This window comes from Salvia hispanica, chromosome 2 (genome assembly GCF_029641045.1).
Source record: "Salvia hispanica isolate PSC_SH4W2 chromosome 2, Shi_PSC_v1, whole genome shotgun sequence".
NCBI classification, from domain to species: Eukaryota; Viridiplantae; Streptophyta; class Magnoliopsida; order Lamiales; family Lamiaceae; genus Salvia; species Salvia hispanica.
Genome location: NC_142693.1, coordinates 25961548 through 25974107, shown reverse-complemented (window position 1 = coordinate 25974107; position 12560 = coordinate 25961548). Strand labels below are relative to the sequence as shown.

Genomic DNA, 12560 nt, shown 5'->3' with positions numbered 1-12560 from the left:
GAAATATTTTCTTGATTTTTTTTATTAAACTATAAAATTTTTATCACAAATTATAATCGATGTTTCAAATCTATTTTGAATAAACGATTTTGATGTTTGAATATTTAAGCTATGTGAGATTATAATAGCCATTTAAATTTATCATCCTCTATTATTTTTATATACTTGAAAGTTGAGAATTCTCGCCGCCATTGCAAAAGTTCAATTTTAAAAAAAAATTGTGCAAATTTGAGCATGAACCTTGATTATTTAACCTTTTTATTTAAATTGGAGTATTGTAATGAGAGAATTGGGTTAACCTCGTTAGGAAGAGAAAAAATTCATAAAATAAATAGTGATTTATACATCTTCCGTCTTATTAAAAATAAAATATTTTTCTTTTTAAATTGTCCAATTAAAAATGAAATGTTTGCTAAAATAGAAACAATATCATATCTATTTTTTCATCTCTCTTACTTTATTCTATCTTCATTCACTCAAAATACTACCACATAAAATCTCATGCCGAAAAACAAACGCTTCATATTTATTGGGACGGAGGGAGTATTTACGAACACATTGAATAGCAAAAATGGTCTAATTTTATGTAATGGACCAATTTGGGGAGTAGTTTCAACTCATGTTTCAATCATATTAGTATAAATAATAAGAATACTATACTTAAAAATATAATCCTTAATAAAGAAACAAACAATACCTGACTTTATTTCCACTCAAGAAGTAGACACACAATCACTGAAGAAATGAAACACACATGCAAAAGAAGGAAAGCCATAGTGCAAACATAGAATCAAAATACATAGTTTTACTGCCACTATTGTCTTCTGGCTTGAATTCTCACAACTCTTCTTCCTACATCCCTTCTCTTCTTCTTTTTGCGGAGGCTGACTATCTTCTCATAAACATCCTCAATTTTCTCAAAGAGTCTCTCTCTGAAGCTTCGGCCAAATACGAGCACCCATAGAAAGCTTCCGAAGCCAACAACATAACCAGCAGCAACAAACACATAATCCCACTCAATCTCTGTCGTCCCATCGGATTTTAAACTTGGCGGAGAAGCAAGAGGCTTTATGCAGCTAATGTTGAGAGGGAGACCACATAATCCTATGTTTCCTTCAAAGCAATCACCAGGGAATGTTTGGATTTGAGGGCCAATTGGAATCTCTCCGACCAGCTTGTTGTGGGATACATTCATCACCTGAAGGAATGTGAGCCCTGCAATCTCCTTTGGTATCTTCCCGGTTAGCAGGTTCACTGAGAGGTCCAGTGCTTCAAGCCCCGTCAAGTTACTCAATGATTTAGGGATTGTTCCTGTGAAACTATTGTGGGATAAGTTGAGAAGATAAAGTGCGTTGAGCTCACCGATTGAGTCAGGGATCCCTCCTTGGAAATTATTGCAACATAAGTCGATGGATGTAAAGTCCTGCCATATCTTGCCAAGATTCCGCTCCGCCCCTTTGATGATTAGTGATACCTTTTCGTTGTAGTCTGCTTCCGCCTTGTAATCTTTGGTAAGTGCTAATGTAAAAGCCAAGTTGCTGTAACTCAACGTTGTGACAGTATCCCTCATCATTGGTCTCTAGTTTGAAAAGTTCAAAGGATTCACATTGCCACTGAAGTTATTGTTAGCTATGTCAAAAATTTGAAGATTTGACCAGCTTTTGTCACATCTCAGCCCTCCATGGAATCTGGTTGCGCGCAACACAAGCACGTGCAAGCTCAACGGAAGCATGCATGGGAAAGTTCCATCCAACTGGTTGCCTTCAACATTCATGACCTCTAACTGTTGGCAATTTTCAAGCGATAACGGAACTTCGCTGATTAAACTGTTGTTGGTGAGATCCAAATATTGTAGGCGACAATCGGCAGGGAAGTTTGGGAGACGACCAATGATGTTATTACTCCCTAAATTAAGGGCAAGAAGATGTGACCCTACTAGACAGCGCGGGATATTGCCAATTAAGTTATTGATAGACAAGTCAAGAATCCAAAGGTCCAAGGCTTTGCAAAGGGAGGTTGGAACTGTCCCGGTTAGCTTGTTGTAGGATAAATCCAGACCCTTAATGCTCTGCAATTCCCTATGGAATGTGGAACATTGCCAACTAAACTGTTGTTGCTCAAATCTAATATCATTAGTTGGCAACTGGGATAAATTTTATCTGGGATCCAAACACTGATGTTATTTCTCCCTAGATTGAGCACAACACTGTTTTCAAATAGACAACAGGGAACGCTACCGCTCAGGTGATTAAAGGACAAGTCAAGAACAAGAAAGGTTGCAGCCGTGCAAAAGAAGGTTGGAATGGATCCAGACAAGCTATTGTTACGGACAGGGGCGGATGCAGCCCTTTAGTAGGTGGGGCATTTGCCCCTCCTCACCTCTTTCCATCCCTTCTATATTTATTACAAATTTTCATGTATATATGTAAAATTATATCAAATGCCCCTTCTCAAAAATGAAAATTTTATTAACTTTGCCCCTCCTGTAATGAATTCCTGGCTATGCCCCTGGTTACGGAGTGAAAATTCTGAATTTCCAAAGAGAGCGGTGTCATTTCCAGTTTCAAGAATTCCAAACTGATCAAAAAGATTATTTGAGAAATCCACATAAGTAGAATGTTTTAGCAACGAGAGTGAGGGAAACTCGCCCTGAAGCTGGTTTGAGTGCAAGTCCAGATACTCGAGAGAAGGGGGATGTGATAAGGCCATCCGCATCCATGTCTCTTATTTGTCTCTTAACCGTCTCATCTCTTAACTATTCATGGGCCCCATTGTACTTTTCAACTCATCTCTTAACTAAGAGACGGCACCTGCATCCCTCCATCTATTAACCATCTCTTAACCATCTCTTAACTACTCACTCAATTTCATTTTTATTTTTAATTCCAACAAATTCAATTAATAAAAACACACTTCATTAAATAAAATAAAAATTACAATTTAAAAACCTAAAAAATAAAAAAATACATAATTTAAAATCCTAAAAAATAAAAAAATACATAATTTAAAATACACTAAATTAAACTATAAAAACTACTCCGTCGGCGAATCATCATCCCCCGAAGTCGGCGGTGCACCCAAGTTAGGTCGATTCCCTCTACCAAGTTGAGCTTTCATATAGTCAATTCCGTCCATATGGGCTGAAACTTGGGCGGGAGTCATTTTTGAAAGGTCAGCCATCGTGGCGACCAGGTACATGGATATTAGAGTGTTCGAGCCCGTGCCCGTGCCGGAGCCCGAGCCCGAGCCTTCGCCCGCCTGGCTTGATTCGCCGCGGCCCCTCCCCCTCCCTCTCCCTCTCGCTCTCGCCGCCTTCGCCGCCTTGGTCCCTTGCGGCCGACGCAGTGAACCGGAAGAAGACCCCCCTGCATCATCGGTTGGCGTGCCCTCACGTGAGGTGTTGCCTTCTCCGCCATCACTAGACGAGTAGTGGCCACGCGCCGTGTGCTTCGTGCGTTTCGAGCCCGACCTTTCGACACCGCCAGCCCACCTTTCAAGGTGGTGGACTTGTGACCAAATATCGGCATACTTGAAATCTTTACCGACGTCGTCTTTGAAGACCCGCCCGCTCTCAGAATGTTGGCTCCACTGACTCCGCTTTGATAATTCGCTGCATCTGCCCTATATATCGCACAAAATTTTTTGACATCTTTGTCGCATCGATCCCAATGACTGCGGAGCATCTTCAAGTTGCGGGCAAAGGTGTTCTTCGGCCTTCGTGCGTTGTAAACTTCGGTGACTTTTTTCTAAAAACTCTTGTTGGTTTGTTGATTCCCGACGACAGGATCGTACGAGACGCTGATCCAAGCGTCGTACAGAGCCAACGTCTCTGCTTGGCTGTATGGATGACGGGTGCCGTCCCCCACAACCTCGTGGTCGCCCTCTTCCTCCTCTTCCTCCTCGGCATTGACGCCGATCCTGAGGCCGATACAGCCGGAGCCGGAGCCGGAGCCTCCACCTATTGGCCAGTCGGGCAAAGTGCGTTCAAGCGCCAAAAAATTCTCCGGAATTTGGGATAATCCCGGCGATTGCCCGTACCTCTGGGGGAGGGACGATAGTATGCATCCACATCAAAATGTAGTGTTTGGTACGCCGGCGGAGTGGTCGAGGCTTGGGTGCCCGGCGATGAACCGGGAGTACCCAAAAAGTTGTACATGCTCGCCCAATCGTCGAACGAGTTCAAGTCGAACCCGCCGGAGCAGCCGCCGCTGGAGTTTCCATCGCCGGACATTTTTTCAACAATTTGAGAGAAAGGAATAGATGAGTGTAGTGAATGGAAGAGGAATGAGAGTGGTGTTTGTGTGTAAAATGGTGAATGGAGTATGGAGTATATTTATAGAATAATAAAAGAAAATTAAAAAATCGACCGTTGGTTTCAACGGTCTTCTGACCGTTTAAATTTTTTTATTATTATTAAATTCGAATTTTTCGAATTTATAAAAAAAAAATTATATCGTCATAATTCTGACGCCCACTCGTGGGCCGGCGAGTGGGCGTCACGCCATACTCCAGCGCGCGCCACATGGGGCGCGCGCGTCGTCTCGCCAGCTCCAGGCCGGCCTCGCCGGCACGCGTCGCGCGACGAGACGAGACGAGCGTCGCAACGCTGTCTCGATGTTGTCTCGTCTCGTCGAGACAAGACCGAGCCAGCATCGAGTCAGCGATGCGGATGCCCTAAGGCTTTTGGAGACCCGTTTCCGATTTCCCAGATCCAATTAGGAATTTCCCCAACAATCATGTTATCCGAAAGGTCCAACAAGTGTAAGTTGTATTCATTTACAGGGTAATTGTTAAAACCAGAAAGTGACAAGTTGTTGTGGGAAAGACTTAGAGCTTCAAGTGCAAGTCCAAATACTGGAGAGAATTGGAGATGTGATAAGGCTTTTGGAGACCAACCAACATATTGCAAGAAAGGTTCAATTCGTAAAGTGACCCGTCCCCTATTTCCCAGATCCAATTAGGAATTTCCCCCACAATCAAGTTATCCGAAAGGTCCAATGAGACTAAGAAGCTGGAGGATTGGTTTACAGGGAAACTGTGTGAACCCGAAAGTGACAAGTTGTTGTTGGAAAGACGTAGAGTTTCAAGGTTAGGAAGGCTTAGAAACTTGTCCAATTGAAAAGTATCATTGAACAAGTTGTAAGAAAGATCAAGATCATTTAGACTTTGAAGCTTGATGAAAGAGTTAGGAATGGGCTCTCCAATCTATTATAGCTCAAATCTAACTAAGAAAGTTGAGATATATTTACAATAGCAAATTCATTCACTTTCCCACTAAGTTGGTTGTGTTGGAGGTCAATCTCCCTCAGTGAAGGTATATTCAATATAGATATGGGAATGCTACCACTTAGTGAATTGTAACTTAAACCAATATACTCAACTTTTGCCAAACCTTCAAAGTGGGCGGAAGAAATTGAGCCGCTGAAGAAGTTGTATGCCATCTCCAGATGAACAAGTTGTGTCAGATTGCTGAGCGTGGAAGGAATCGCGCCACTGAATCTGCAATGAGACAGGTCCAAAGAAGACAATCTTGCAAGATTGGAAATGTTGTGTGGTAAAGAACCTGAGAATGAATTGTCTGCCAAGCTCAGCTCTTCCAAGTAGTGGAGTCTGAAAAGACTTGATGACTCGTTTAATCCACCTGAGATACCCTCGTCATTTAGTCCCAGAAGGATAAAATGGCCTGCATCGTCACACTTCACACCCTCCCAAGAGCAACAATCCTCCTTTTGATTCCATTGCACCAGATATGTTGAATAGGATGAATTGAACACCAGTTGATTCTTCAACTCAAGCAACAAAGTTTTCTCATTCTCTAAGCAATGTTGTATGTGAGCATGAGTGGCATTTGGTGAAAGTGGAACGATGAAAAGTAATAGCAAAAGCAAAAAAATAGCCATTGAAGAGGAATACTGGATGCATGTTTTAGTGCAGAAAAAGTGTAGATTTATAGTGTGTATTGAAAATTATACACACTTTAAAAATTTTCAATAAAATTTTAAAAATCTCAGTTAAATTAAGTATCTACTAATTTATTATGTTTCTAATTTTTCTTTAAATAAAAAAATAAAAGAAGAGACCAAGTCTTCCTTACTTTTGTCCATATAAAATAAAAGTAATGTGTTTCTCATTCTATATGTAATACCAAATGTGTCATATTTTATGTCGAAATCTATCACCACTATACGTTGATATATATGTCCAATTGTGTATCAAAGAACGCACTAACTTGGACTACTAGGAATAAAGTGTTTTTAGGAATCATACTTCCGTAATTCTTTTTTTTTTTTAGAATTAATTTTCCATGTCAACTTTATTTTACTGTCAAACAAAACATTTTAGAATATTGTCAGCGGAGAATAAGACTCCTCACAAGTGATATAAATTTGTAAAAATTAATGTGAACTAATTTTGTGAAACGGACTAAAATGTCAAAATAAGATTATAATTTGGGGACCGAGGGAATATGTAATTATCGTGAATTTAACAAAAAGAATATCCAAAAATCATTAAAAATTGTATTTGTTTCCTTATTTCCAAATTCTTATGACTTTTTTTTATTCAATAAAAATATATAACAAATGCTATGATTTAAAATTCAGGAATCAGAATAATTTTCTATAATCAAGCTCAAGCCCACAAGGAGAGTTGTAATCCGCACTTCATATAAGTATTATTACCTCCGTTACTATGGAACGGAGGGAGTAGTATTTATATTAAACACAATAAATATAATGAAATATTTTTTTGTAAAACTTATTATGGAAACTAAGAACTTAATTGAATATTATTTTTAAATAACTTTCAAAATTATACACACTTTTAACTTTTAAGTAGTATTTCAATAAAATTTTAAAAATCTCAGTTAAATTAAGTACCTATTAATTTATTATTTTTCTAATTTTTCGTCAAATGAAAAAATAAAAGAGGAGACCAAGTCTTCTTTATATTAATGCACTTATTTCGATCTATCATAGTAGTAATACTTTTATCCATAAAAATAAAAGTAATGGATATAGACTTCCATTAAATTGGACTATTAAGGCATAACGTGTTTTTAGGTTCGATGCTATCTTTTGGTGTGATGTTTTGAACCATAAACACATCTATCCTCTATTATCCGAAAAAGGACATTGACCTGACTTATCATGAAGTCTTCGTCTAGTAATTTACAAGTTAATCAAATTTTAAATTTGATGTCATCGTAAGATTTACAGCACTAATGAAAGCCTCAATTTTCTTAACACTACTTCAAGATCAGATCTACAGGTAACATGAGATTTCATAATGCAAATTTGTATACATAAACCATTTTCTCTTTTCCTTTTGTGGTATAGGAAATTAATAATTTTAAAGTAAATAAAATTCATCACTAGGTATATGCTTTTTTAGACGACTTTTCTTTATTGTCCTTACATTGTTATGTAGAAAATTCAAAATGTTCATGCACAGCATTATTCCCAAATCCTCTCCCTCCACAAAAACAAAAGATAAAGACACACTCTTTTGAGATATATATAGAGCTAGCTCAAATCTTGTATACACCACACATTGCTAGCTACTTTTAAAATCAAGCCTAATGGTTACATCTTCCCATCTCTACCTCCTTATAACATCATTCTTACTTCTTCAATGGTTGATTGATTATAGCTCAGCCAACTCAGTTATCAACACCGATCGTTCTTCACTTATTGCCTTCAAATCTCAAATCTCTTTTGATCCCCATAATACATTGACCAAAAATTGGAGTAGTGAGAGCAGTATTTGTAGTTGGATCGGAGTTACTTGTGATCTTCGCTATCAAAGGGTGACTCAGTTGAATATATCATCCATGGGTCTTGTAGGCACCATTTCTCCAGAAATCGGAAATCTTTCTTTTCTCGTTTCTTTAGATATGAGCGGGAACTCTTTTCATGGTCCTATACCCCCATCTATTTTCAACATCCCATTTTTAGAAGTTTTGAATTTGGTGCATAATAGTTTGTCTAGTAGTCTACCTCTTGATGTATGCACACACAATTTGCATAAACTCAAGAGACTTCGTCTTTCTTTCAACGAGTTGTATGGGGAAATACCATCGAGTTTGGGGCAGTGTTCAAAGCTTGAGTATCTTGCTTTGTACAGCAACTACTTCAGTGGAAACATGCCAACACAAATTGGGAACTTGACATTGCTTCAACAATTATATTTGGGTGCCAACAATTTAAATGGTAAAACATGATTTTAAGACTTCATATTGCATTTGCATGTACAAACTCATATTATGAAATTGGATATTGATTTGATACAATTCAATTACAGGATATATTCCAAAAAAGATTGGTGATCTTACTAATTTACAAATTTTGGACGCGAGTTTCAACAACTTTAGTGGTCACGTGCCAAGAGAAATTTGGAACTTGACGATGCTTCAAGGTTTGTACCTTGGTACCAACATGTTAAGCGGTGAGATCTTGTCTCATGCTCTTACTATATCCATACACTTATTTCAGTTTTAATGATTTGATGGGGTTTTACTTTAGGTAATATTCCGAAAGAGATTGGTGCCCTTAATAATTTACAAACTTTGGACATGAGTTTCAACGACTTTAGTGGTTACGTGCCAAGAGAAATTGGGAACTTGACAATGCTTCAAGTGTTGCGGCTTAGGGTGAACAAGTTAAATGGTAAGATCTGCATTTGTTTTGGTTGATTGGTTGGAATTATATTTTTTATATCATTTCATCAGATATTACTTAATATGGCTTTGATATCTCAATTTTAATTATTTTTTACTTACAAATTAATAGTAGTAATTTTATGAGGATTCTAATGAAATCTCAATGGCTTTTGTTCGAGCAAACAAAATTTGCATGAAAAAAATATACTACTTTGTATTGTATCTATACATGGAAGTATAATGCTCTTCATTGAAATGTTATGATGGCCATGTGCAATGTATATAATACTGACAAAATATTTATTTTCAAATTTGCAATGACCTGAATGAAAGTTGCCATATTTCAACAATGTACATACAATGAAATTTATTGCGGTGGTATAATGACTAATGTTCAATGAAATTTACGTAAGTGTATATAAAATGCTGAAAATATGTATATTATCGGATTGTAAATACTCTAAGCCATGTTTGGTTGTAGATTCTGTCTGGGAAAGTAATCTGATTCCTTAAATTTTAAATTGTTGTGTTTGTTTTGGTTTTTAATCAAATTGGGAAATTAACCAGATTCCGAGAACAAAGAAAGTCAGTACAAATTTCCAGGATTCAGAATCCTAACTTTTCATAGGTATTCTTATATATTTAATAATATATAATAATAATAATAATAATAATAATAATAATAATAGTTATCATATTTAAAATAATTTCAAATTATAAATCATACTTAATTTCAATATTATATATAACTATAATTTAAATTATCATAATTATAACTATTTAATTATTAATATTTGTATATTACTATCATAATAATATTTATTAATTTACTGAATAAATAAAATAAAAGTATTATTTAATTAATTAATAATTAATAAATAAAATCATAATGTAATTTTAAATTATAATAATTATTTAATTTTAATATCTGTAAATAATGTAATTATTATTATTATTATTATTATTATTATTATTATTATTATTATTATTATTATTATTATTATTATCATTTATAATTATATTATTTTATATATGATAGATAATCCATATTTAAACTATCCATCGTAGATAATAAATATAATAATATACTTATTATCATTTGTAATTAATAATTTATTAAAAATTTATATTATTATTCTTTTTTATAAACAAAAAAAATAATAAGTATATTTATAGTTTGATTTTTAAATCAAATATAAAATTTAAAATCTTGATATTTTCCAAACACGGAAAAGTGAAGTTACTAGGAATCATATTCCCGGGATTCATTTCCCTAGGAATCATTTTCCCTGCCATCTTTACTTTTCCTCCAACCAAACATGGTCTAAAGTCCAAAATTGGTCCACTGCATTTGATCGAATTATTTTTGGTCCTAGACATCCTAAGCAGTATGTTTTTATCCATATTTAATTGTTTCATTTAAAAAAGTTAATTATCAAAAATGACAGGTAATATTCCAAAAGAGATCGGTGCTCTTGTTAGCTTACAAGATTTGGGCCTCAATTCCAACAACTTTGGTGGATTTGTGCCAAGAGAAATTGGGAACTTGACGGAGCTACAAACACTGTATCTTGGTGCAAATAAGTTTACTGGTAAGTTGATCTTCCCTCCATGGATCATGAAGCTCAACAATAACTTTAAAATAAAAGCTACTGTAAATTAAAGCTTGAAATTCCAAGAGATAAAATATTGCTCCTAACAAAGTGAGGTTTATGAATCAAAATCAAATATTACTTTAACAAAGCTGATGCAAACAAAGACCAATTATCAGAGGTTTGAGGATCAGGAGTGGGTTGAAATTAGAGAAGGAAATGAAGATGAATTAATGCTTGAAAAGATTAAATTAGGGAAGGAAATGAAGAAGACAAAATCAACATGAGGAATATGGTTTTGTATTTGGCTAATAATGTATAGTACTAGTTTTAAAATATTACCATATATTATTGGTATTATCTTTTATACTATTATTTTTAATATAATTTGATGCAACTCTACAAAATGACAGGTGAAATTCCAAAAGAAATCGGCGCTCTTACTAATTTACAAGAAATGGCTCTGATTTCCAACAACTTTACTGGCCAAGTGCCGACAGTGATTGGGAACATGACAAAGCTTCAAAAATTGTACCTTGGTGCAAATAAGTTAACTGGTAAGTTGATCTTAGAGCATTCACAACAAGGGTCTTCTATTGTGCGCCATGTGGGACGGTGGTCGGGAAGGCTCCTATTGTGTGCCAACTGCTGAGCTGTCCCGATTTTTTCATTTAAAAAAAAAAAATTCTACTCTATATTAATTTTTGATAAACACCAACAATTAAAAAGAGTAAAATTGGAGGGCTTTTGGGAAGGTTGTTGAGAGGGTTGTGGAAGGACTGGGAGAATGTGGCAGGAGGAATTTTTGGGAGGTTGTGGTAGGAGTAGCACTATTTATCTTTCGAGGTAAAGAATCATTGTTATTTCCTAACTAATTCTTTAATTTCTATACTTTGAAGGTACAATACCATCCACCATTGAGAATCTATCAAATCTGCAGTTCTTAGGCCTCTCTTCCAACCAAATAAACGGTGAACTCCCATCCTCAATCTGCAATTTGACATCTCTTCAGTATCTTCTTCTCTCAAACAACAGTTTGGAAGGAACAGTTCCACAATGCTTCGGAAACTTAAGCCGGTCAATGGCGATCTTCCATCTAAATGCGAATCAATTTAGTGGTCTAATTCCGTCAACGTTTACCAAGGGATGTAGTCTCATGTCCATCAATTTGAACGATAATAAATTGATAGGAGGATTACCTAAATCCATGATCAACTGTCGAAGTCTAAAGGGCCTCGATATTGGAAATAATCGAATACACGACGAATTTCCATTTTGGATGGAAGGTCTTCCTGAGCTTCAAGTCCTTGTATTGAGGTCTAACAAGTTCTATGGTAACATGTCACTTCCTTCACCAACCAAACTTCCATTTCCTAAGTTGCAAGTTTTAGATGTATCTCAGAATGCATTTGTAGGATCTCTACCTCAAAGATATTTTAACAATTTTAGGGCAATGATTGAGGTGACAAATGACACAGAGAGATTTAATGATGACTATCAAAATTTTGTGGATATGATAGTCACACTGAAAGGTCAGGATCAGTTATTGAATAGATTGTTGGAAACGTTCACAACAATTGACTTTTCCTCCAATAGATTCACTGGGAGTATTCCAACTTTGATAGGAGATCTTAAGATTCTCAAATACTTGAACTTGTCCCACAATACTCTCACAGGACATATACCTTCATCTATTGGAAACATGAATGAACTCGAATCGTTGGACTTGTCAACGAACAAATTGGATGGAGAAATTCCAAGTGAATTGACAAGTTTGACATTTCTTGCGAAATTAAACCTTTCAGTGAACAATCTTGTTGGACAAATACCGCGATCTAAGCAGTTCTCCACATTTGAGAATGATTCATATGTGGGAAACTTGGGATTGTGTGGACTTCCGTTGACGAGAAAATGCAAAGAGGACGATGGGAAATCGATACAGCCTGCAGAAGATGATGAAGATGATGAATTCGAATTCATAGATGGATTTGGTTGGCGATGTGTTGTGATGGGTTATGGAGGTGGATTCTTAGTTGGGATTGGAATTGGTTACATGATTATAAGAAGCGGAAGACCAAGATGGTTAGTGGAATTCTTTTTCGGGGTTGGTTATACATATAAGACGAAGAAGAGACGCAACAGAGTTACACCAACACGAACACGCAGGGGAACTTAATGAATTGTATGCTATTTTTGTTTAATTTGGAACTTTTGCTTGAGTTGTTTCAAGTTTTCTTTCTTATTTTTTTTCCTTTTTTTTCAGAGTTACCTAATTGCTAACTACAATTAAATAATAGCCTTAGATATTC

General features: G+C 36.0%; 1 protein-coding gene and 1 pseudogene across 2 annotated transcripts; one reads left to right on the top strand and one right to left on the bottom strand.

The window, feature by feature from the left end:
• Positions 1-681: 681 nt before the first annotated feature.
• LOC148931934 (uncharacterized) lies at positions 682-5900 on the bottom strand (annotated as a pseudogene).
• A 1640-nt stretch (positions 5901-7540) lies between these two features.
• On the top strand, positions 7541-12493 carry LOC125223923 (uncharacterized). Of its 2 annotated transcripts, none has more exons than XM_048127244.2 (6): positions 7541-8210; positions 8302-8415; positions 8523-8666; positions 10108-10251; positions 10665-10808; positions 11151-12493. In XM_048127244.2, the coding sequence occupies exons 1-6, from the start codon at positions 7580-7582 to the stop codon at positions 12425-12427; spliced, it is 2454 nt and encodes an 817-aa protein (XP_047983201.1). In that variant the 5' UTR covers positions 7541-7579; the 3' UTR covers positions 12428-12493. The 2 variants fall into 2 exon arrangements, with proteins under 2 accessions (XP_047983201.1, XP_047983194.1); XM_048127237.2 differs by having other exon boundaries at positions 8302-8445.
• Positions 12494-12560: the final 67 nt, after the last annotated feature.

Bases quoted from the DNA above. Each gene is read 5' to 3' on its own strand.
- LOC125223923 (XM_048127237.2), top strand. From the start codon at position 7,580: ATGGTTACATCTTCCCATCTCTACCTCCTTATAACATCATTCTTACTT. The intron at 8,211-8,301 runs GTAAAACATGAT...ATTCAATTACAG, and splicing joins GGGTGCCAACAATTTAAATG to GATATATTCCAAAAAAGATT. The intron at 10,252-10,664 runs GTAAGTTGATCT...ACAAAATGACAG, and splicing joins TGGTGCAAATAAGTTTACTG to GTGAAATTCCAAAAGAAATC.